This window comes from Mirounga angustirostris, unplaced genomic scaffold (assembly GCF_029215605.1).
Source record: "Mirounga angustirostris isolate CCGP_5_RB_7025 unplaced genomic scaffold, mMirAng1.0.hap1 SCAF_5, whole genome shotgun sequence".
In the NCBI taxonomy this organism is placed as follows: Eukaryota; Metazoa; Chordata; class Mammalia; order Carnivora; family Phocidae; genus Mirounga; species Mirounga angustirostris.
Genome location: NW_026991713.1, coordinates 135,900,638 through 135,926,413, shown reverse-complemented (window position 1 = coordinate 135,926,413; position 25,776 = coordinate 135,900,638). Strand labels below are relative to the sequence as shown.

The following is a 25,776-nucleotide window of genomic DNA, read 5'->3' as shown; positions in this document are numbered from 1 at the left end:
AGAAAAAGGGGGGAGATTGTTGTTCAACAGGCATAACGTTTCAGTTATGTAAGGTAAGTGAGCTCCAGGATCTGCTGCGTAACATCGTGCATAGTTAGCAAGACTGTGTCGTGCACTGGAGAATGTCAGAGGTAGATCTCCATTAAGTGGTCTTCTAACAATAAGAGAGAAGGAAGGAAGGAAGGAAGGAAAGAAGGAAGGTAGGAAGGAAGGAAAAAGGAAGGGAGGTAGGGAGAGAGGGAGGGAAAGGAAAGAAAGAAAGAAAGAAAGAAAGAAAGAAAGAAAGAAAGAAAGAAAGAAAGAAAGAAAGAAAGAAAGAAAGAAAGAAAGAAAGAAAAAAGAAGGAAAGAAAGGAAGGAAGGAAGGAAGGAAGAAAGAAAGAAAGAAAGAAAGAAAGAAAGAAAGAAAGAAAGAAAGAAAGAAAGAAAGAAAAAAGAAAGAAGGAAAGAAAGGAAGGAAGGAAGGAATTGAATAGGAAAGGAAAAGAAATCCTGTTGTAAAGGATAAGAATAATCAAAACCTGAATATAATCCCACCTGTGGGAAGATGTGTAGAGTCATTTCAAGAGAGCGAAGTTGACAACGCAGAAGTTTTTCAAGCAATTAACTAAAGAAACAATCCGAGCAAAACTTTTATAATGTCAACAATCTTGATCATTTGGCAAGTGCCAATTTGGCCTTGCTGAGGAAGAACACGGAAAGAAAGAAAGAAAGAAAAAAGAAAGAAAGAAGAGAAAGAAAGAAAGAAAGACGGAGGGAGGGGGGAGGGAAGGAAGGAAGGAAGAAAGAAAGAGACCGAGGGAGGGAGGAATGGAGGAAGGAGGGAAGAAAGGAAAGAAAGAATGAACCAGGACACCAGGAAACTTTGGAGGTGATAAGTATGTCCATTACCCCGATGGTAATCAATTCTCTAATTGAGTTATCAATTATAACTCAATAAAGCTGTTAAAAAGAAAAGGAGAAGAGTCCAAAGCTTTCTCCTGAAGAAACTTTCTTTTTTATCTTTTGTCTTTATCTTTTTTTTTTTTTAAACATATTTGGAAAGTCTAGTCCTCCCAGTAAAATCTACCCACCTCTCATAATCCAGAACTTTGTCACATGTCTGCACCCCAGCACAAAGGAGGCTTGGGATCAGCTTTCTGATCTCTACAGTGCAGGAAGCAAAGGACGGTGACTTCAGTGGTTTTTGGGTAGCAAATCCAGCTCTGTGCCATAGCATCTTTCATGTATGTGGTATGAGAGGCATTGTGGAAAGTCAAGTTGTGGGTTTATCTCGTTACTTTGTTGACTTCATCCAAACAAAATTCCAATAGAAAAAAAACAAAGTCAATTGATTGCTAGTTTACTAGAACTAAGAATAAAATGAAATGAGCCACGTTGGGCTCAAATTCTGTGCTATCACCCGATAGCTGTATGATCTAGGAAAGATACTTAATGCCCATAATCCTCGGATTCTGTGTTGGTAAAATGAGATTGCGCACTCGGTAGACGTCTGCAGGAATCGCCAGGTGCATCACTCCTTTTGTATGAATTCCTCTTACGCATTGAATCTAGGCTTCATCGAGACTTTCTTTGGCCAACCAGACATCAAAGCACATGAAACCAGCCAACAGAACACCACAAGCACAGCGTAAGCTTGTGCAGGGGCGAGGGTGATGCACGGAGCTTCCATTCTGTGAAGAGGCTTGGCAGGAGTGCCCTTCTGGAAAGAGAGGCACAGAGCCTAGCTGTTCCAGTGGAGCCCAATGTCTTGCCAACCTGCAAACTAAGGGCAGCGGCTTGTGTAAGGGCAGTCTAGACTTGCAGAAGCTTTAAGTAACAAACCCATGGATATGCTTTAAAGACCCAGGCATTGTTGGCTTAAGCCACTAAATTCGCCGTAGAAAGAGATAACTGATACACACCAGCTTTTCTGCGTTGCTGCTGGGATGAATTGCAAGGACCGTGAGATCCCAGGCACAAAGCCAGCACTCAAGAATACAAGCTATTATTACTGTTGTTGACATTGTTATTTTCAATTGCACAGCATTAGATCCATGAAAAGGGCTTGTCAATTAGGAAAAAAAAACAAAAACCAACAAACCCTGCAGCTACTGTCTTAACACCTATAGTCTGTTTACCATGTGTGCTGTTGGGTTTCTCCTTAAGAAGATTATATCCTGGCTAATCCATTTAAGATAAAGAAACAATACATTTATTACCACAGGCTATCAATCAATAATAAGGGACCCAACTCTAGGACACACTATCAAGTAAGTGAGCAATCAGAGAATTAGGAATTAATACAGGTTTTTGGAGAATGTTTTGTAAAATGGATCTCTTGATCAGGGTCTTGAATGGAGGGATAGATTTCAATAATGTGGATGCTAATAATACTATTAATGTCTACATTTGTTGAGGACTTACTGTGTTCCAGACGTGACAATAAGCACTTTACACGCAATTTCAGATTTATTCTTTAACTGCCTGCTTTACGAGGCAGTGTTATCCTACCCTTGCTTATGGACGAGGACACAGAATGAGAGAAGAATTTCCTGATCTGCCTAATGCGGCCCCCCTGGTCAGTAGCAGAGCTGAGACTGGATGCCACGGGGGCCTGATCCAGTGCCAATCCTCTTTCTCTTTGCACGGAGTCTGGCAGAGAAATTAAATGTATTTACGCTCTTCAAAAAACTCCCTTTGAAGGTGAGAGTTGATATTCCCACTGTCACAAGTCTACCCTGACGTGTAGTCCAAAGGTCCTGAATAAATGTATTAAGAGAAAGTCATTTTTGTGATTAAAAGACATATGCTGTATTGTTGTAAAGGAAAAGAATAAAAAGAGCTAACATGCATATAGCATTTGCACTGTGCCAGGCACTGATCCCAGTGCTTTATGCACTCGGTACTTATTTTCTTCCTCCCAACCAACATCCGAGGGTAAATTCTTTTATTTTCCCCACGTTATAGATAATATAACCAGATTCAGAGAAGTTAAGTCAATTTCCAAGGTCACAGAACAGAAGAATGGTGGATCAGGTGTGCAAACCCAGGCGGTCAAGTTCCAAAGGTGTGTTCCATCCCCTCAGCTGAAGGGCAGCCCAGAACTCAAACATCAGTGGGACCAAAAAGTGAAAAACCAAATGCTTGTGTGCCTAGCCTCACAGACTGGGGGCTCTTCGTTACTGCAGCAGGACCCAGCTGATGCTGGCAGATATAAGTGGCTGGTCAGAAGGCCCCCTTATGTTGTGATTCATCAGAATTCCCTTATATAATTTAATTTTTCCACGGAAGGAGTTATTCTCATTTTCATGTAATCCCCTTCTCCCATTTAATCCTACTCCTAATTGAATTGACTCTCTGCACTAAGGTACATACTACTCATCTCATTTTACTGATGAATAAAATGAAACTAAGGGAGGTTTAGAAACTTTTTCAGTGTTATACTGAAAGCCGCCAAGTCTGGATTTGAATTCGGTTCTGTCTGATGTCAAAGTCCGTGAAGCATAAATTTGTAGAGATCAAGGTGGCCTTTAAAGTTACTTAGCCTTCCAGTCTTAACAAAAGTTTCACCATATAATGTAGTTCAGATAGCAGGGACAAAATTTCCTCTGCAAAATTCTCTCCTGGTTTTGCCAGGGACTTAGAGCAGAAATACAATTACATTTATTAAAAATAATGGTATTTAAGTGCCTGCAATAGGGTCTTTTAAGGCATTAAAAACTCATACAATTTGTATTTAGCCTTTCTAGAAGTCAGTTAAGATGAATTTTGTTTTTAAAAGTATTTATATACATATATAATATATATCCTCCCCCACCACCCCACCCAGTTCCCTTGTTCTTCAGTGAAAACACATTTCTAAATGACCCTTAGGAATGATTCTTTTTCCTTTGTGGGATTTCATTGAACACAGAGAAGAAGAAAGACAAAGTGTATGACAAAGGGACCACCATGCTTGCACATTACACACTGAGGAGCAAAATTTTACAAATTAATTCAGGTGGATATCTGCCACAATTATCCACTGTTGTAAGCCATGATAAAGCCAACAATTTAGGTCAGAATACTATTTTGACACGAATTGTCTGAATAATTGTCTTGGCACTTCACTTCCCTGGAGCATATAAAAAGCCACACAGTATTTTTTACTTTTATTTCAGCAATTAAAATGGTCATCCAAAAAATCAGTAATTCAGTGGATAATGCAATGCCAGTGAGAGTTAATTGAATTAATGGCCTGACTGATTTTTTCCGAAAGCTAAATTCGTAAGTCTCATGACAGCTTTTGCCTGAATCTTTAAACTTGTGCAGAAAACTCCAGAAAATTTGAATCCTGGACCAGGAATATGCTCCTTGCTCAAAAGAGTTTCGAGTTCTCCTTGTGGATGTCATTCAAATTCTTTCCAGCCCTAAGGTCTGTGAATTAATTGCCTTTGTCGAGGCACAGTGTTTGGATGATTCTTAGGGGTAGCTGGTGATTAATCTGGGGAATGTTGCTCCTCGTAAAAACAAACAAGCAAAAAATTGAAGTGTGGTTCTAAAGTCATGAGCCTGACCATCTTGTGTAATGAATTCCATCTGACAACATTTCCGAAAGAAGAATTTCCTGACTCCTTCTCATGATTTCTTTTGAATTTTAAACTGTGTGACTCTAGGGCGCCTGGGTGGCTCAGTTGGTTAAGCGACTGCCTTCGGCTCAGGTCATGATCCTGGAGTCCTGGGATCGAGTCCCGCATCGGGCTCCCTGCTCGGCAGGGAGCCTGCTTCTCCCTCTGACCCTCCCCCCTCTCATGCTCTCTCTCTCTCTCTCTCTCTCATTCTCTCTCTCTCAAATAAATAAATAAAATCTTAAAAAAAAAAAAAAACTGTGTGACTCTATTAGATAATGAAAAATTAAGGTTAAAATGAAATGAGCACATTTTTTTGGATTACATATAGTTGGATCACACACACACATACACACAAGACTTTCTTCATATTATTGCAGGAGGAAACACACTTTTGAATGCAAAAAGTCATGCATATTTTATTTTATTTTGTTTTGTTTTATTTTATTTTATTTTATTTTATTTATTTTTGTACTGCTCTTGTTACTTTCTTGTCCTTGCAGTGGATTAGCTTGCATCCTCCCATATCTGCTTGCACATGTTGCCTTTCACTCAATGGGAAATTGCTCCCACATTCATGAGGCATGAGCACTTTGGGACATAGTGTAGGTCAGAAGTCACTTTCCATCCCTTTCATTGTGTCCTCCTGATTGGAGCTAATTGAGGCAAATAACAGCGCCACGGGACTTACAGTAAGTCAGCAAGTCCAGAGATTTTTGCTCTCCCCTCCCAAGCAGCTCATCTATCAGCCGTCACCGTCCTGTGTGGGCGACAATGCCGCATGCAGAGCCTGCACCTGCCCCTCACTCACACCCTCTACCCTCAGTGCCTCGCGGTCACTGAGCTTCTGTTGGTCCTGCAGGTTCCCTCCCGGCCCTTCCCGATTTCCCACAGACCCCTCCTGATAATCGGAGCCTGCGGCTTCTTTGCAGATGGGAGTGCCTGCTGTCATCTCCCGTGCCGCGGGGACAGCCCTGCCTGATGATCGGCACTTTGCCACTTGTTGGGAATATCGGGAAAAGACCATCAAGTGTTGACATGGGCTTTCGGGACCCGGGGTCCCCTCCAGCCTGATACCTGAGTACCATGCACAGATGCTGTGTACTTCTGCATTGATATCGCTGGATGTAGTATTTTCAACCTCAACTGAGTCTTGTTATTTTACTTTTTTGGGAAATACAAAATTAATACAATTTGTCACTGTTCTCTAAGGGACGCTTATTATGCTGGGATTCTAGTATGTTTTACCAATTTAGTTGTTTTAATGGCCTGCAAGTGCCTTGATTTTAAAATCTTATTTGCCAGGTCTTTTGAGAGCTGGCTATAACCTGAGATTATTCTCATAATGGACTGCTTATATAATGTACTTCTTAGAAGCCAAGTGGTACTTATCACCTCGTTTTGCATATTGAGTGACATTTTTAGCTTGGTATTAATACTCCCACATTATAATAAAAATAATAATAGCAAGGATTTGAAAATCCATTACAAATCTCCTTAAACCCAGGTGAACTCATTAACTCTTAGATGAAAAAAAAAATGGAATTAAAAAAACAAAGACTTGATTTCATTCTGCCTGATATGACGACTTTGAGGAAGAACTAGAAGTCGAAGTGCATTCTCTTGGGTCAACTCCAGGGTTAGATTTGCTAGACTCAGCATCTAAAACGGTCCGAGATTTAAAAATGGAAGCAAAGCAAGAAGCACGTCCATCGGTTAGAAGTCAGACTGATGAGGCTGAAGGGAAGGCGGAGCTTCCTACCGCTGCCGTCCTGAGGGACGTGGAAGGAGGGAGACAAGAAAGTGGGTTAGGTGAACCCCCAAGTTACAAACAAACCACGCCAACAAGCTAGCATTTTCTAACAACTGGAGCCCTGTTGAGACACGTTTCCTGTCCTGGTTTGCCTTTGAAATGTTGCCATCTCCGTCTGCAAGGGCTCTATGGGTGTGAATTCAGTGACCTGCGGGATCTGGGGACATCTCCCAGGCACACACTTTACTCGGTGTAATGGGTTGAATTGTGTCAAATTCTTAGGTTGAAGTCCTAATCCCACTACCTGAGAGTGTGCCTTTATTTGGAGGTAGGGTCTTTTCGAGGGAACTAAGTTAAAAGTTGCCATCGGTGTGATCCCTAATCCAACCTGAGTGGTGTCCTTATTAAGAAGGGGGCACACACAGAGGAAGAGGGCCCTGTGGAGGTGAAGTCTGGCCTGGGGGTGAGGTAAAGAGTGCCAGAGGTTGCCAAGAAACCACCAGAAAATGGAAAGAGGCAGGGACCAGATCCTCCCTCAGAGCCTCAGTAGGAACTAGCCCTGGGTCTCAGGCTTCTGGGCTCCAGAACTGCAAGACAACACATTTCTGTTGTTTCTGCAACCCAGTGTGTGGGTCTTTGTTCAGGGGGCCCCAGCAAACTAACTCACTGGGCAGACACAGAACCAGAGTCATATCTGAGAAAATCCCATCCCATCAAGAGCTTACAGCGAACTGAGTGAGCGGTCCCCATGAAACACTTAGCAATGACAGGAGGCAAATCATGGTGTGAAGGCCACAGGAGCAATTCACGAAGTACCTGCTGTTAGAATTCAGATGACAGGAGAGAAGCAGACACTGACACCTCCAAGGAGTACCATGCTGTAGTATGTACGAGCAAGGCAATGGTGTGCACAGTCTAGAGCAAGGAACAGAGCCCATGGTTTTAGAGATGAACATTGGGAACAAAAACCAAGGCCCCACCTCTGTGTTGGCAAACCCCATCGTGTGTCCTCACCGGGAAGGGGAAAAGACCCAAGCGGGGTAAAAAGTACCCGCACGTAGGTAAGGTGCTTTCATGTGGAGGAGGTCATTTATCACACTCAAACTTTCCAGGAGGATGTGTATTTATTCTACATTATATCCTAATTTAACCATCCACAGAAAAGCAAAACTGCAAAATTTTATTTTCTTATTTCCACGTGACTCTGTAATGAGTGTAAAAATGTAAAAGTACCAAGGAGGAAATACCCAGGGGAACGTCCTTACTGCATGCAGATGACTTTATCATTTATAATCATGAAAAAAAAATGAAATCATGAAAGAAAAGTAGATTTTATTCATAAAGATGAGAACACTTACTGGCATTTGTAGAGCTTATTTAAATTCAAATACATCTTCAGTATTCGATCACAAGTCATGTGAAAAAAATTATTTAATAATTGACTTGGGTTTTCTTTAAATATAGCTTTGACCTGCTTTTCAGAGCTTTTTTTTTTTTTTTTAAAGATTTTATTTATTTCTTTGACAGAGAGAGACACAGAAAGGGAGAGAGGGAACACAAGAAGGGGGAGTGGGAGAGGGAAAAGCAGGCTTCCAGCCGAGCAGGGAGCCCGACGCGGGGCTCCATCCCAGGACCCTGGGATCATGACCTGAGCCGAAGGCAGACGCTTAACCGACTGAGCCACCCAGGCGCCCCCAGAGCTTTTTCTATCAGCCAACTTTCTATCAATGGGAATAACCGCTTGCTCATATTGGCTATGACCGATTACAGTCCACGCCATCCTTCCAAAAGCTCATTCAAATCTACTTTTACTGCACAGAATACAACAGCACTAGCGTTTTATTTTCCTCTAAGGAAATTCCCAATATGTAAGTCTAAATATCAAAGGTAGTGATACCAGACCATAGGGTAAGACCACAATGGAAATGTGACTCATCCTGAAACTTCAAAAGTTGCAACAGGCCACAAAAGTAATTAGTTACCCCTAATGCTTGGCAAGATTTCTGCTTAGATATTCTGTAATTGTGAAACACACTGCCAATAATTCGCTCTTCTTTAAACTTCTTGTTTGCTGTGACCGCTGGACCCCCGAGATGGCATTCTGTGGCAAGGAACACACTTGCATGACTATCTTCTACATCTCTATCTGCTTCAGGAAGAAAAGAGGAGTTTCCTCTAGGTCAGGTGTGCTGATTAAGGATATCCATTTTATACCGTCACTTACTGAGTTAAAAGTTAAAAGCAAGTAATTCTGTTGTGATCGCAGTAGTTAAAAATATAGATAGAAAGGTTGATGTCACATTTTAAAATGGGCATTGGAATAACCAGATGGAGATCCGATAAAATAAGAATCTGCTTAATTTGCAGGTAGATCCTCAAACTAATGAAACCAACATATAACTGTAGGAGATATCCTGTACAACAGCAAATGATTACCCGTTCAGAACTGGTTTTCCCCAATGTGTGGTTCACCATTTTGGCAATACCACTTAGTCCATCAATATTTGTCTTGTTTTAGTAGGAGTATTTGCAATTCAGTAGGAATAGGTATCTTGATACAAATTAAAGAGGAACACTGTTTCTCATGATAAGCACCATACTCCTGTTCACCTTTGTCTCAGAAATACATGACAAATTTTATTTCATTCCCCCCCAGTTTTACTGAAGTGTAATTGACAGATAAAAGTATGTATTTTTTTAAAAGATTTTATTTATTTATTTGACAGAGAGACACAGCCAGAGAAGGAACACAAGCAGGGGGAGTGGGAGAGGGAGAAGCATGCTCCCACAGAGCAGGGAGCCCGGTTTGGGGCTTGATCCCAGGACCCTGGGATCATGACCTGAGCCGAAGGCAGACGCTTAACGACTGAGCCACCCAGGTGCCCCAAAAAGTATGTATGTTTATATGATTTCACTCACATGTGGAATTTAAGAAACAAAACAAATGAACAAAGAAAAAGAGAGAAACAAAAACAGACTCTTCTCTCTAGAGAACACACTGCTGGTCACCAGAGGGGATGTGGGGGTCAGTAGGGGAGAAGTAGGTGATGAGGATTAAGAGGACACTTATCCTTGATGAGCACTGAGTAATGTACAGAATTGTTGAATCATTATATTGTACACCTGAACATAATATAATGCTGTATGTTAATGATACTGGAATGAAAATTTTTTAAAAAGCAGGAAAAATGAAAAAAAAAAGTTGTGTATATTTAAGATGTACACCATGATGGTTTGACATATGTATACATTGAAGAATGATTGCCACAATCATTTATTAATTAACTAATGATTAATTAACTGAATAAGGTATCCATCACCTCACATAGTTACTGTGTGTGTGTGGAGTGTGGTAAGAACACTTAAAATTTACCCTCTTGGCAAATTTCAAGCATACAAACCAGTATTATTAACTGTAGCCACCATGCTGTACATCAGATCCCCAGAATTCATTCATCTTGTAACTGAACGTTTGTATCCTTTGGACATGTCCCCATTTCCCCACATCAGCCCCTAATAGCCACCCCTCCACTCTCTGCTTCTGGGACTTTGACATTTTTAGACTCCACATATAAGTGAGATCAGACAATATCCATCTTGCTGTGTCTGGCTTATTTCACTTAGCATACTGTCCTCTAGGTTCATCCATGTTGTGGCAGAATTTTGATTTTTATAGCTGAAATAGTATTCTATTGCATGTAAATGCTGTATTTTCTTTATCTATTCATCCATTGGTGAAAACTTAGGTTGCTCCCATGGCCTTAGCTATTATGAATGATGCCCCATCAAACATGGGAATGCATAAACTCTTCAGAGATAGTGGTTTAATTTCCTTTGCATGTATATCCAGAAGTGGGATAGCTGGATCATACAATAGTTCTGTTGTTAATTTTTTAAGGAACTTCCATAGTGTTTTCCATAGTGTCTGTACCAATCTACGTTTTCACCCGCAGAGGATTCCTTTTTTTCCACATCCTCCCCAACAGTTATTTCATGTCTTTTTGACAATAGTCTCTCCAACAGGTGTTAAGTGATCTCTCATTGCGGTTTTGATTTGCATTTCCCTGATGATTGGTGATGCTGAGCACATTTTCATTTACCTATTGACCATTGGTAAGTCTTTTTTGGGAAAAAAAATGTCTATTCTGGTCCCTTGACTACTTTTTAATGGGATTATTTAGTTAGTTAGCTCTAACTCAATAGCTTATAACTCAATAAGAGTTCTTTATATGCTTTGAATATTAATGCCCTCTCACACATATAATTTGCAAATATTTTCTTGCGTTCTATAGGTTGTCTTTTCATTCTGTTGAAGAAACCTTTTAGTGTGATGTAGTCCCACTTTGTTTTTGCTTTTGGTGCCTGTCTTTTTGGTGTCATGTCATCTGATATTTTAGACACTGAGGACATGCGACTCTTGGCTGTTCTGGAGCTGTCAAGAAACTCAAGGCTCTCCTCCATGAACAGCAACAATGGGAACAATTGCAAATCATAGTGCAAATCATGTTTTGATATTCATCTTGGAAGTGTTTTCACCTCATGGTCATTTATATAGGAATATCTTATCCGAAAAAGCAAGCAGCAGCCTTACCAGTAATTTGGAAATTGCCTTTAAATCCAGCCACTTTCTGGAGCACCTGGGTGGCTCAGTCGGTTAAGTGTCTGCCTTCGGCTCAGGTCATGAGCTCAGGGTCCTGGGATGGAGCCCCGCATTGGGCTCCCTGCTCAGTGGGGAGCCTGCTTCTCCCTTTCCCTCTGCCACTTCCCTTGCTTGTGCAGTGTCTTTCTCTCTCTCAAATAAATAAATAAAATCTTTAAAAAAATAAATCCAGCCACTTTCTTTTCTTGTAATTTTTTGAAACAAACTTACTGTGAATTGGGTGACATAATCAGTCTCAGTTCATATAAATGCTAAGCGACAGTTGTAGTTCTAATTTTAACACTCTAAGCAGAGGTTTCTAAACACTTTGGGGTGACACACCTATCAGTAAAAAGTTTTCAATCATAAATATCCAAAGTCACTAATTTTTTAATTTATAAGTTATAGATGTGGAAGTCTTCTAATATATTTGGAGCATTAAAAAAGATACACAGAAACATCAAGTGAAACTGTGAATCAGACAAGCATATATGCAAGTGGAGGTTCTAACAGATGTCCTTGTACTGCGATTCATCACTTCCTGCAGGCTTTGGGGCACGTGCACCCCGCTTTTGAGACCCCTGAGCTAATCGGAGACCTGGGGGCTTCAGGGAGGTCCTCATGGGGAAAATGAAGTGGTCCTTCCCCTCTTTATGACCCCGCCTGAGTGAGTAGGCTTCGGAAGTAAAGCCACACTGGGTAACAGTAACTTTTAAATATTCATTAGTATGATTCATTGTAATGTTTATTACTTTGAAATCACAAAGGATGAATTATTTTCTTCTAGGTAGAGCACAGCTACAAGAAGATGTCTGCCATAATCACAAAGGGGAAGTAATGGATTTTGTATTAGGGCACATAAATGAGATCACCGACACATGAACACGCATAAATCTCCTATGTTGGGAGAAGATGGGGCCCAGGGTTTATTGATTACCTACCACGTGGCAAGCATGATTCCAGACAGCTCATATATGTGGAAAGAGATAAGGCCGTACAGCTTTTACCTAAAATGTTTGGTACGTAGCAGGTTCTATTATGGCCTTTCTCATGGAATCATCAAAACTATCAAGGCAATTAGGCATTGGTATCCTTATTGTGTATAAGTGGGTCACTTCTGGATAAGAGGTGTTTAAGAACTTAGCCATGGTCACACCCAGGAAAAGGCAGAGAGGCCTTTCTGATTCCATAGCTCCTCTCCTGGGGTTTTGTCTTTGTTTTCTTCAGTTCTGTCACTGTTTACCTGTGATAGGCCTCGCCAACTCGTTTTGCCATATCACATGGACAATGATGGTGGATGTTGTTCCGGGGACCAGACCCACAGAGCAGTGCATGCATCCTTTGTTGTTCTGGTGGAACAGCCACAGGGTGGGCATTATAATTACATCCAAACATCCAAAACATGCTTTAAAATGAATGACCTTTATTCCCCTGTTTTTGGTGTGTGGGCAGCAATGGGCTTATGATGATTACATTTGAAGACCCTTTAGGAGAATGGATTTCTTTCAGTGTTTAGTTGTCTGTCATCTGTATTAGTTATCTATTGGTGTACACAATTACTCCTAAAACATACTCAAATATACCGACTAACTTTTTTCTAGGCAGAGTTGTCTCTTTTTACCAGGTGGTCCATATACTGTGTACATACACACTACTTTATGACTTCTCCAACTTATCATACGAACAAGACCTTTTCTGCGTTATGAAAGAAACTTGAACAATGTAATATAGAATGAGCATGTAATTTTCCAATAAGTGGTTGTACCAGTTTAACCAACAATTGCTCTTTGGTGGTGGTTCCCATGTGTTTTAACCATAAAAAACAAAGCAAGGATAATATGTTATTATGGATCAAATTGTGTCCCTTCAAAATTCCTATATTGAAGTTGTAACCAACAGTGTGTCTGTCTTTGGAGTAAGCAAGGAAGTCAGGTTTCCGTGAGGCATAGAGTGGGTCCCTGATAGGACGGGAGGGGACAGTGGATAGCTCCCTCCCTGCCCTCAGTGAGAAGGCTATGGGCAGGCCAAGAAGAGAGCTCTACGCAGCCACCTGACCTGTGATCTGCCGGCACCTTGATCTGGGACCTCCAGCCTCCAGAGCTGTGAGGAATGCATGCCTGTTGTTTATAAACCTCCTGTCTGTGGTCTGTTGTTACTATAGCCTGAGCTCACTAACGTCATACCTTTGTGCATAAGGCCCTCGGTGCTTCTCCCACCCTGCGTCTGCTCCTGTTTGTGCTTCAGTATCCCATCAGACCTCACTGAAGAGCAGGAGTTCAAAGATAAAATAATTAAGAACTCAGGATGGCAACGGCAGAGCCTGAAATAGGCGGGGGCCCTCCCAAGCGTCCACCCCCTGTACCTTCACAGGCTCTCGCCCAAAGACCTGGCGCTGACTCTCGGCAGCTCATGGGGGTTCCCGGCACCAACACGGGGGCCTTGCTCACTATTATTTGTCCCCACCACGCAGTGCTCTTGGCACCTGGTAGATATGCTGTAGATGTCTGATGTTGTTAACTATGTTGTCCCAGGGAACGGACTCTTAGCTCTATTTTAAAGAGCTTCTTGGACTAAAACCACATTTTTAGTGGTTGTTCTATGATTCTATATTGAGAAGTAACCAGAGAATCACAGAAGTCTGAAGCTGGAAGGAATTTTCTGTCTGGTGGTTTTCAAGCTTATTTTTGTTTGATATTTTCTGTGAGCCAAGGAGACGGTCCTTCGAGGCGCAGTTTGAAGGAGGCAGTTTGTAGGTGATGCAGAGAGCCCCCCAGCCCTCCCTTTCCCTGAAACATAATTTGAAAACCAATGATCTGGTCCAAAGTGCTTATCTAAAACCTTTATTTATTTGCTGCCCTCTTAGGGATCTTCAAAAATGACAATTCCAAATTAAAACAAGCAAAAAAAGCATTATCGTAGGGTTTTAAAAACATGGCAGGATACGTAGTAGGTGTTTGCACATGACATATTCATCTGCCCAAATCTCAAGAATTAGAAACTAACCGTGTAGGCATGAGCGTGACCTTGGGCTCCAGGAAGGTGGTTATATTCAACACCATCTGACCTCCCAGTGGCGACAGTGGGAAGCACACAGGTAGTGACAGTGCAGGGAGACCTGGTGGTCTCAGTGAACAAGGACTGTGCCTTCTACCTGCATTCACGGGTTCATGGCTCCGCCCCAACTTCCTTCCCTCTCTCCAAGCTGCTCCCCTTACTTTATGGGGCTCCTGTTATCACCATCACTTGCCTGTTAAATGAGATCAGGTCAGTTTCCGCATGTTCACGACCCAGCAAACTTGCCAAATCACTACCAGGGAGTTGGCATCGTGGGGCATTCTGTTCTTTTTCAGGTGATATATTGTCGTGCAATATCCCATTGCTTTTATAACTTTATGGATCCATTCATGCCACAGTGTGTGAGCACTTCCTGGGCGTGTTGTGGTCTACTCGATATCAGGAGAGTTGCAAAGGTGAGTGAGACACGGTCACAACTTTCCATTAGGACGGGAGGTAGCCTGGGACTCAATCATAAAGGAAGGAAAAAAAATGTGTATTCCAACAATGGTTTCAAACAGTCATAGCATTAAAAAAAAATCTAATTTTCTCTTAATAGCCAAATTTAAAAAAAATTGAGGGGGTTAAATATTATGTACAGGGCCTTAAAAAGCATTATTTTAGGACCTCAGCATGCAGTAAGTTAAACATATGCTTTCTGCATTTTTTTTCCATTCTAACATTTTTAGGAAAAGTCATTTGGCTTCTAAAATGTTACCAAAGTAAAGTTGAGTCAAACACAGGTTTCAGTGAATTTTATCATTAAGTATAAATAGGTTACAAAAATATAAAAAAAAAAAACCAAACCCATAGGTTACGATTTGCACAGTTAATGAGGAAAGAGGAACTAAAAGAAGATTATAGAAACCACAATCAAGGTTTTGAAAACTTAGCTTAAAAGTCCTACCAGGAGATAAAAAATACGTAAGTATGCTTGTTTTACCAAAAAAAAAAAAAAAAAAATAGAATTCCTCGTCCCTCCACCTCCTCACTCTCTATTCTTCTTAGAATTTGTATGTTAAGTTTACATGGTTCCCTTTCCAGTATGTTTATTTACAACACTGTCACTGTTTCCATAGTTATGCAGAATGTCTGTTTCCATAGCAACACTCTAGGTTTCCTAAACAAATAGTATCACAGTGTTAATCTTGTTTCAGTGTTATTGTACTATGTTATTAGATACAAAATTCAAAAAATAATTTAAGCAGGGTTTGAAACTAGGTGGGTTGGTTTTATTGCCTGGTGCTTTTGATATTAAATTTCAATTTCATATTAAAACACACATCCATTTGAAAAATAGTGGGGATTTTGCATAGTAAACATGATACCAATTTTATTCGCTAGTTATAAAACACTGTAATTTAATAAGAGGGTGTTCCAATACATGAGCAATATCCAGGGAGAGGTTTACCATCTTCAGATTAAAGTGACGGTTTTTCAGTTGGCCTGGGTGATTTAGCTTCCCCAAATCTCTGAAGTCATTTATAACCTACCCACAGCAATATTTTCCTTTGCAATTTTTGCATTTTAAGTAATTTCTATGCGTTTTGCCTTTTATTTTGTAGCCCTGGAGGAACAGCTGCAAAATAGACTTCAAGGGAATTTTACTACTTCCTTTTTCTCCGATTGAAAAAAAGAGAGAGAAAAGCGAGTAGGTTTTTGTGCTTTCTGTCTTTACATTTGCCTACCGTTACCCTTCATTTCTTCTCTTGGGAGCAGATCTTTTGGACTCTTTGCAGAAATGGGACTATGCCTTTGCTCCAGCTCCCGAGGCTCCCATGAGCACTGAAGGAGAAGATCGCCAATGTGGGGCTAGTTCTTTTACTTAACAGAAGTAAGAGGTGCTCTACTGACAATTTTCCGGTCAGACGTTTGAAGTGGGCTGCCGGGCCCTGCAGGTCTGGGTCTTGGCGCCCTGCACTCTGCCCCACTTAACCAGGCGCTTCCGAGGCCTGCCTCTCACTTTCTGTTTGAGTCTGTCATCCTTTAAGAACATATTTAAATGACTTTCCCTCCCTGATGTTCGCATGAAAAGGAATCGATATGGCGGGGGCATATAATAATTTATAAATGGGAAATAGTTCGCTCTGCTTTGAGGAGTCCGTGATGAGCCGAAGTTGATGTCACAGTTTGGACCTACTGCGCCCTGGGGTGTCAGTCTGGGACAGTCAGGCCTCTGAGTGAGTGGATCCCAGCTCAAGTGTCTCCTCGCTGCCAGATTTGCGGTCCCTGCTACCGGGCTTCTCTGAGCCCCTATCTTCCTCATCTGTAAAATTGGGAAGAGACCACCCACTCCACAGAGTTGTGGGGAGATTAGCATGGTAACACTTGCTAAGCGTAAACTTGTTACACGTTACTCATTTTCCCTTCTTCCTTTTGATAATTTGAAGTGTGGGGTCAGAGAGAGCCTGAAGCAGGGGAGGTACCTGTGGGGGCTCAGCACTGGCCATGGAGCTTCGTCAGCTTTTCCCCACCACCATCCTGTCTCTGGTCTATCTGCAGCAGGTAGCTTTAGGTTTTCTGCTCAGCGGAGGTAAACATTCAGACTTGCCAGAGCTGTCTCCTCAGTGTGCTTGCCCTTATTGAGCAGCAGATCTGCAGTATGGGAAGCCCCAGAGAAGGGGTCCTTCCGGCCCTCCATCCCTGCAGCAAACCTTACCCCAGCGTCCCTTGGCCTCCAGGCACAGCAGGGCATCTGGGGACCTTGTGGAAATGCAGATTTGGGTTCAGCAGGTCTGGGTGGGGCCCGAGTTTCTGCATGGCTGACAGGCTTTCAGGTGACACCCAACTGGCTGGTCCGGGGACCTCACTTTGAATGAGAAGGATCTAAACTCCCCACATTGGAGCTTTTCTCAAATTTGTTAAGACCCTAGTTAGGGGCCAGTTCCCATACCATTGGGTCCTCAAACTACTTTGGCCTGGGTCTATTTGGGGTTCTTATTCTAGGACAGGATCCAAATCATCTATTTTCTCTGAACGTCTTCTTGTAAGACGGAGAGGTTGGGCTGCCTGGAATCTCCTGGGTCCTTTTCAGTGAACAAATGTGGCACCCTTCTGTTTTGCAGAAGTGAAACAAACCCGGGAAGACGCAAAATTGCATCAATTCAAACTGTCATCAACCAAATTTTGTTCAGCGGATTTGAATCTCCTATGAGCCTAAGGATCAACACGATTCAGTTCTATCAGGAAAAATACATAACATTTATCAGAATTGGTTATTAGAAATCATTTAATACCCTGATCAGGGATTTACTTATGAATGAGTTTAGAAGCTGACTGTTTTATGTAACCATCAAAATTTACAATATAATTATTGTTTCAAAATTCTCTGAGAAAGTGTGTTCTCATTTCTTTTTGTTATGCTGACAGTATAACATATCCAGTGAAGTTTTCTTAGACAATATTATGTTTGGTTTCTGTTCTCTTGTATGTCAGAACCCTGTTGGCATTTTACTTTTTATATGTTAATAGCACAGTTTCTTGAAAAGGAACCTTTTAATGGCATTTCACTCTTCTCTGAGATTATATTTTAAAAGGAAATTGTATCTGAAAGATCTAAAAAAAACCCACCAGGGCTTTCTAGGGGATTTTGTCACTCGTGTTTTCCTTGCTTATGATCTCATTGTCGAGGACTGTATGAGCTTCTAAGAGCCAGTGGATTATGGTTTCTAATAAATATGTGCAAACAGAATTATTTTCACTTTTATTGATATGCTAAATATATTCACCCAACTGACATTGACCTCATAATAAATCATGACGAATCTGTTTGCCCTTCTCCAAAATAACAGTACAATTGTAACAAAATCAATTCCCTTTGGGAAAGAAGGCAGCCGCTTTCCCACAGTGGCTTGCCTGCCCCGGAAAATACCCTGTCAAAGAAAAATCACATAAACATATAAAAAATGTGCATGAAAACAGTCTCATACTCACACCATGAGGAGCATAAGAGCTCATGACAATTAAGCACTTACTACCTGGCACATGCCAAGGGTTCAATGAATATTACGTACTGCTATTATTCCTGGCTCTTATCTCACTATTCATAATCTCATTTCATTGTTTATAACAAGCAGGACGACAACAGAACACACTGTCCCTAACTCTCTATGCCTGTGTTAAGATAGAATGTTTTACACATGTATATACATAATCTTTTTCTTCGAAGGAGGGTCCTTTCATAGATGATGATTTCAGATAACTGAGGGGAAATCCTGACAGTACAGTAGAAGGAAATAATGCAAATATTCTCTAAAAGCCTATAATTACTATAATTTGAATGTCCAATTCAAACAGATTACCCTTCTTAGGGTGGTCTGATCGTAGACTGGCATATGGAAGATTAGGGTACATAAAGAAACTTTTTCTTTTCTTTTTTTTAAATATTTTATTTATTTATTTGAGAAAGAGAGAGCAGAGTGAGAGAGAGAGAGAGCATGAGTGTATATACTTCTATGTGAAAGGCATGTATATTTTTCCTCTAAGCGTATTGATTAAAAATCAATTGTATCCAGTTGTATGATTGCTTTTGTTACATGGTACTATCATAGAAGTACTGTTTTCCAGAACAAAGAAGAAGGAAAACTTAGGAAGAAGTTGGAAGTGAAGCCAAGCCACCATTCCAAATCACCAAAACCAAACATTCCGTTGGATGGATGGTTTTCACTTAGGGAGGTTATTAAGCCATTCTCTTCTGCTTGTTCTGGGTAATCATGAAAGGGCACTCGCAAAGAAATTCTCTATTATTTTGTGGGGCTTTTCCATAGTTTATTTATGCAAGGTAATGCCCAGAGTGTTTTCCCTATATAAATACATCATGATAATTATCAGGAAAATGCACAGCAGCATTGGAAGGAGAAGCTGGGGAGACTCATTGGAACATCCAATGTTCCAGCTGGAGACATCCCAGGAACATGATTAAGGACACTAACTCAGCTGTCAGATGCCCGGGTTTGAATCCAGGCTCAATACTTCATGAGCCGTTTGATTAGGAGAAAGTTCCCTTGATTCTTTGTGCCTCAGATTATTTACTCATCTTTGTAATCGGGATATAATAGTACCTATTCCAAAAGGCTATTGTAGGAATAAGCATAACAGTGTACATTAAGTGATTAGTGCCGTGCCTTATACACAGTAATCAATACATGTTAATGATTATTGGAAAATGAATCATGTTTCCTGTAACTGCCATTGAGACCATTAGTCATTTACAAAGGTTTAATGAGCTGCTTCTTATTTTGCCAAAGCTGATTATAAACTTACTACAGTTTGATCCTGTAATGTTGGCAAACATTTAGCCAGCCTGAAGCTTCTAAGTCAAGGGAGGATCTCAAATTCTAGAAAGAACTGAGTCATCCGTCAGGTACTCTTCGTTCAGAAAGGGTTGTGAAGATCAGGAATTTTAAGATAAAGTCCAAGACGGCTTGGATGTTAAATAATTTTTAAACTCTGGGTTTCACTTTATCAACAGAATTCCAGCAGTAACCATTCAACCAATGGTTTTAGCCACCTTGGCTGCCACGGGCAGATTCGGGCAGATTCGGGGTCTGGTTCACAGTCGGCTGTCTTCTGAGCCCTCACCTGGCCTTTCTTCCATGTGTGCTCGGAGAGCATGAGTGTGGCTCTATGTTCCTCTTCGAGGACTGGGGCCCTGCCCATATAACCTCATTTAAATTTGCTTCCATAAAGAGCCTATCTCCAAATGCGAGCACACTGCAGGTCGGGGCTTCACCAAAGTCATTTTGGGGAGACACAAACGCTCGGTCCCTGGCACCAGTCCGTAGGGCTATTTCTTCTGTAGACAGCTTATAAATCTAGAATAACATGACAGCATTTCCTTCTAGCGCTCCTCCTCGGGTCCCACCTTCCTGTCCTCCGTCCTTCCGTGTCCCCACCCGGACCTTTTCCTGGTCTGTGGTCCTGCTGTGTGGCAGGTGGAGACTGTGGGGATGCCCTCAGGACTTTTGTCTGCTCTTCTGATAACTTTGAACATCAAACATCTGTATTTTTATTCGAAGTCTTATAGATTGTTTGCTTTTCAGTCACATTTTGCTTGTGTGAGTCTTCGCGATGGTTGACAGCCCTGAGGCTCCCCTCCTTCAGTGCTCCCTGTGCTTTCTTGGTTGGTTTTGATGACCCCAGTCATTGTCTTTCTCCTGGAGAGGGAACCCCAGTCTGAGGAGCAGCATTTAGGTTTGGCGTTAGCCTTTGTCTAACGAGGATTACCACAGAGCCTCCTTGAGGTCGTTAGCCAAGAAGTGCCAAGCCCTGGGGACACTAGTCCAAAGGAAGCTGACTAGGAGACAGGCTTGTGAAGAGATGAGCAGCACCTAGTAGGGGGTGAGTGAGGCAGGGCAGGCAGGGGAGAGGTGACCCACAATGCAGTTATTGCACTTGGGGGGGGGCGGGGGAGCTCAGCGGATCCCACGAGTTGCTCTGAAACAGGCACGGCACCTCAGAGATGTTTCCAGACAAACTACAGATGCACCACTTTGTGGCCTGCATGGGCCCGTCATTGGATCCTGGCTGCTCCCAGGGGCTGGGGTATCTGGAGCCTCTTGGCTCCCACTAGCGGAGGGCCATTCCAGGAGGGCCAGCCTGGGGCTGGGGGTGGTGCTGAGGGGGCAGCCGGGCAGTGCTGCCGGCATCCACCCAATGGGAATTTGACTGGTCAGTTAGGAACATTCTGCTGTGGATTTTATTGGCCAGTCCATTTTTTGGCCATGTACTTCGTGAAGCTGCTGGTTAAGGACAATTTTGAGAGAAAATTTTGTTCATGAAGCCTGGGACCCCACTTCTCAAACAATGGCTTTTCTGAACGGTAATCATAGTTTTTAAGGTATCTTTAAAGGATCCACTCGGAGGCCGATAGCATTCCAATTATTTGGACAGCGAGTATGCACCATGAAGGGCTGGCACCATGATAAGATGGCCAACGGGGCAATTGAGAGGGAAAACCACAGAACTGAGGTCCCCGTAGGGAGCTGTTGCACCCCCAGGGCCAAGGGAATGAAAGGAAGAGCTCCGAGTCGGGGCTCCTGGAGCCCAGACCCAGGTCTCCGGAAGGGTGTCTGTGGGACTGGGGCTGGTGTCATGGTTCCAAGGGCTGGGAGACTCCACACTTGGCCCAGAGGCTGCTCGAGAAGCATCATTGCTGGTACCACAGCTGTAGAGACAGAAGTCACAAGAAGCCCAGAGGCAGCCCACAGGAGGCCTGGGGGTCAGGGGTCTCTTTCTTCTCCAAGCCTGCGGGCTCCGGCGAGTGCCTCTCTGGCCAGGCCTGCCCAGGCTGCGGCGTGCCGGTCAACTCGGCATCACAGAGCCGGGCAGGAGTGGAGCCGAGACGCTCGGCTGATGTCCACTTAGATTGTGAACATTTTCATGGGGAGCAATGTCAACATACACACTGATTCGTTTTCCCTTAATAAAAATCATAAGGGCCAGTCACTGCTCCCACTTTGAATCCTGCAGCTGCTTTCTGACAAAATGCCTGGTGGTCTATGAGATGTCCCTGATGTCAAACAAGAAATAGAATAAGTCTTTCCACATGAATGGCAGTTTATTAACACTGTTTTGGCTGAGGGGTGTAACACTGGTCTGGGGTTTGGAAGGATTGACAAGGGGTTTAGCTTTGAGGATGCAAAAGATGGTTTTAGATGGATTTTCTTCAATTCACAGTAAGTCTTTGATTTTCTAAGGTGATTGTCTTGCAAAGGAATCCCTGATATTCTTTAATAAAAGTGGCTGCAATGTTGGAATGTGGTTCTAATATGCATGCAAATCAGGGAAAGATCAGAGACCATGTAACGTGGGGAAAGTCCAAATAATTGGGTTCAGGAGGAGCAGAGAAGGAAGAACTGGATATAGAATGGAACAAGGGAGCGCGGAAGGAAGCTAACAGGAGCGTCCTGCTGCAAGGCTGGGGGCTTGGCCGCTGACCAGGAGGTGGCTGACAGACGGCCACCTGCAGGGACTGACTCCTTTCCGGGCTCAGGAGGACTGCTTGGGGTTGTCACCCCTCATCAGGGACAGAGCCTGAAGACCCTGTGCCTATACGTGCCCAAGCGCAGGACCGCCAGGTTAGGCTACCTGGAAGCCCCTCCCCTCCTGCGGTAGGACTGCGTCCTGCACAGAGTTTGGCAGCGACCAGGAGACCAGGAACCTCAGCCATCTGCCTTCTTTGCAATTCCTTGCGGAAAAGGGTATTAGACTCTTTTCGTTTTTCTTGAAATACCTACTGATTTTTTTTTTCTGTCCTATTTATCTTTATGTACCTTGGTACAGGCGTTTTCCAAAAATTAGTGTTGCTTTTGTTTTTCAGAGATTTCAGTGACCCGAGATTCCTTTCTCTTTATTGATGAGGACAGTGCCTGGAACTGCCTGCCCTCAGGAGACACAGGGGTCCCCTTTGTAATTGCTTGGAAATGAGGAACTTCCAGAGACCCAGAAGAAGAATTTGACCTTGGGGTGTGAATGGTTAATGGGAGCTTGTTGCAGAGGAGGTCCTGTTTCGGTTGACTGGTGGGTAAAGCCCACCCTGATCCTGAAGCAACTTGCCTGGGAGGTTCTTGACTACAGGCCTTTTCTGACCACACACAGAGATACCCAACTGGCTCTACAGAAGACATTTTCTAACTTTCCAAGGGATTTCTCCCTGTCGCATGTTTCACAGAGGATTTTCCCCCATCTCTCTCTCTATCTCTCTCTGGGTTTTTCCGATTACTAATTGTATAATGATTTCTGGTCCTCTCTTTAAGCCTCAACTTTCAGATGAGCAGCGGGGGGTACAGATAAATAGGTCAGTTATTAGTGACGTCACAGGGAACTCTGAGCTTCAATGAACTGTGCACGGCGTTTGAAAGGCAAGATAGAAAGCAATGTGACTAAAGATGTAAGCAGGGTTACCTCATTTTAATAACAAAGTCCAGCAACAGATGAGGAATCAGAACAAAGTTCCTCCTTAAGTACATAATTGGGGAATGAAATGACTCATTTTTACTAGTTAATGTACAATGAACTGTATGGGGCCGGAGGGGACTCAGCCCCCTTCTGCTTATCTGTAAATTCCAGGGTGCCTTCCTTTATTATAGGGGCACTCCAGTCCTCAAAACTACCTAGGGGAACCAGACAATCAGCGAAACACCTCACATTATTTGCTGGGGAGCCATTATGGCCAGACAATTGTCCCATCCTCCAAGGGGTTTGCTGCTTCCCATCTTATTTTGTCCATTGTCTCAAATTTCCAGACGTTTCCTGAGACTCCTGTGAACTCAAGGCAGGTGGGACAAGTAACAAATTAAAACAAATCCATCCTTCCCAGGAAGGAGAATTTCCTGGCAAATCTGAGCTTCAGATTTGTCCCTGTCTGAGGTCCGTATTGTCATGGAAGTTCTGGGATTGGGTTGGATGAATCTCCAAGGCCTGGGGTTGCCCCAGATGCATCCCTGTCTCCTCAAACACTTGGAAATGTTCCCAGCCCTCCCCATTCTGTTCCCAGTGCTACTGATTCACTTATTTATCAAATGGATGACACATGCATCTGCTAGTCACTAAGGATCCAGCCATATTTTTATTCAATCCTCCCGGAATTAACCAAGTAAGCAGCTACTTATCGACAGTCAGAGAGCCAGGCAGAGTGCATATGTCCCTGTGGGCAAGGTCATGGGTGGCCTGCTTTGCAGGCTCTGTGCTTATCATTGTGCTTGGCACATTGATTGCTCTATAAATATGTGTGACTTAAGTAAGTGAGCAAATTGGAGCAACAAGATAGGAAGCTGTTTTCCAGGGCACTTATCTCCCAGCATAGCTCTCTGCTTTGAGACCAAAGGTGCTAAGACACTCTCAATGTACACTATGACATTGATGAACCCAGGAGCACAGTGGTCAGCGAGTTTATGGGTGGACAAAGGGATGGAAAAATATGCATATACTGTGAATGTATATCTGCAATCTGAAATACTGAATTTCTTTTGGTAAGAGGAAAAAATATCATAATTCCTTTTTTATTGCTGGATCCATAGCTGATCTCACTGAAGCTATATAAGAAAATTCTTGGTTTACTAGTATTGTCAATCGAATCAGGTTTTTTTTAACTTTAAGTTTTTATTTAAATTCCAGTTCGTTAACATACAGTGTTTAAATTAGTTTCAGGTGTACAATATAGTGATCTAACACTTCCATACATCACCCCGTGCTCATCACAAGTGCTCTCCTTAATTGCCATCACCCATTTCCCCCGTCCTCCCACGCCCACCCTCTGGTGACCATCAGTGTGTTCTCTGTAGTTAAGAATCTGTTTCTTGGTTTGTGTTTCTCATTTTTTTTCCCTTTGCTTGTTTGTTTTGCTTTTTAAATTCTACATATGAGTGAAAAAATATGGTATTTGTCTTTCTCTGACTGAATTACTTCACTTAGCATAATACTCTCTAGCTCCATCCATGTCATTGCAAATGGCAAGATTTCTATCTTTTTTATAGCCCAATAATATTTCATTGTATATGTACACCACCTCTTCTTTACCCATTCGTCAATAGTTGGACACTTGGGCTGCTTCCATATCTTGGCTATTATAAATAATGTTGCTATAAACATAGGAGTGCATGTATCCTTTTGAATTAGTGTTCTTGTATTCTTTGGGTAAATACCCAGTAGTGTGATTGCTGGATCATGAGGTAGTTCTATTTTTAACTTTTTAAGGAACCTCCATACTGTTTTCCAGAGTGGTTGCACCAGTTTGCATTCCCATCAACAGTGCACAAGGTTTCCCTTTTCTCCAGATCCTCACCAACACCTGTTGTTTCTTGTGTTGTTGGTTTTAGCCATTCTGACAGGTGTGAGGTGATATTTCATTGCAGTTTTGATTTGCATTTCCCTGACGATCAGTGACGTTGAGCATCTTTTCATGTGTCTGTTAGCCATCTGGATGTCTTTGGAAAAATATCTGTTCAGGTCCTCTGCCCATTTTTAATCTTATGTTTGGTTTTCTTTTGTGTTGAGTTGTATAAGTTCTTTATATGTTAACCCCTTATTGGATATGTCATATGCAAATAACTTCTTCCATTCAGTAGGTTGTCTTTTCATTTTGTTGATTGTTTCCTTCACTGTGCAGAAGCTTTTTATTTTGGTGTAGTTCCGATAGTTTATTTTTGCTTTTGTTTCCCTTGCCTCAGGAGACGTAGCTAGAAAGAGGTTGCTATGGCCAATGCCAGAGAAGTTACTGCCTGTGTTCTCTTCTAGGATTTTGATGGTTTCAGATCTCACATTTAAGTCTTTAATCCATTTTTGTGTATGGTGAAAGAGCGTGATCTGGTTTCATTCTTTTGCATGTGGCTGTCCAGTTTTCCCCACACTGTTTGTTGAAGAGACTGTCTTTTTCCCATTGCATATTCTTTCCTGCTTTGGTGAAGATTAATTGACCATATAATTGTGGGTTTATTTCTGGGTTTTCTATTCTGTTCTATTGATCTATGTGTCCATTTTTATGCCCAAACAGTCCAACACTGTTTTGATCACTACAGCTTTGTAATATAACTTGAAGTCCAGAACTGTGATGTTTTCAGCTTTTCTTTTCTTTTTCAAGATTGTTTTGGGTATTTGGGTCTTTTGTGGTTCCATACATATTTTAGGATTGTTTGTTCTAGTTCTCTGAAAAAATGCTGTTGGTATTTTGATAGGGATTGTATTAAATGTCTAGATTGCGTTGGGTACTATGGACATTTTAACAATATTGTTCTTCCAATCCAT

At 42.2% G+C, this 25,776-nt stretch overlaps 1 protein-coding gene across 32 annotated transcripts in view; it reads left to right on the top strand.

The window, feature by feature from the left end:
• LOC135364513 (uncharacterized) overlaps window positions 1-25,776 on the top strand; it is a 62,438-nt gene that overhangs the window by 7,244 nt on the left and 29,418 nt on the right. For 5 of the 32 annotated variants that reach the window (XR_010411739.1, XR_010411738.1, XR_010411737.1 and 2 more), the window contains exons 3-8: window positions 10,365-10,454; window positions 11,383-11,679; window positions 11,768-11,999; window positions 14,331-14,450; window positions 15,600-15,685; window positions 22,355-22,554. Coding sequence is in view for 21 of the 32 variants with exons in the window: in XM_064592126.1 (XP_064448196.1) it covers window positions 11,859-11,999; window positions 14,331-14,450; window positions 15,600-15,685; window positions 17,100-17,256 (504 nt within the window). In the remaining 11 variants the exon portion in view is untranslated. Of the gene's footprint in view, window positions 1-9,067; window positions 9,233-10,352; window positions 10,455-11,382; window positions 11,680-11,767; window positions 12,000-14,330; window positions 14,451-15,599; window positions 15,686-17,099; window positions 18,493-22,354; window positions 22,555-25,776 lie in introns of those variants that run through there. The other 27 variants (XM_064592123.1, XM_064592131.1, XM_064592120.1 and 24 more) reach the window with 23 other exon arrangements.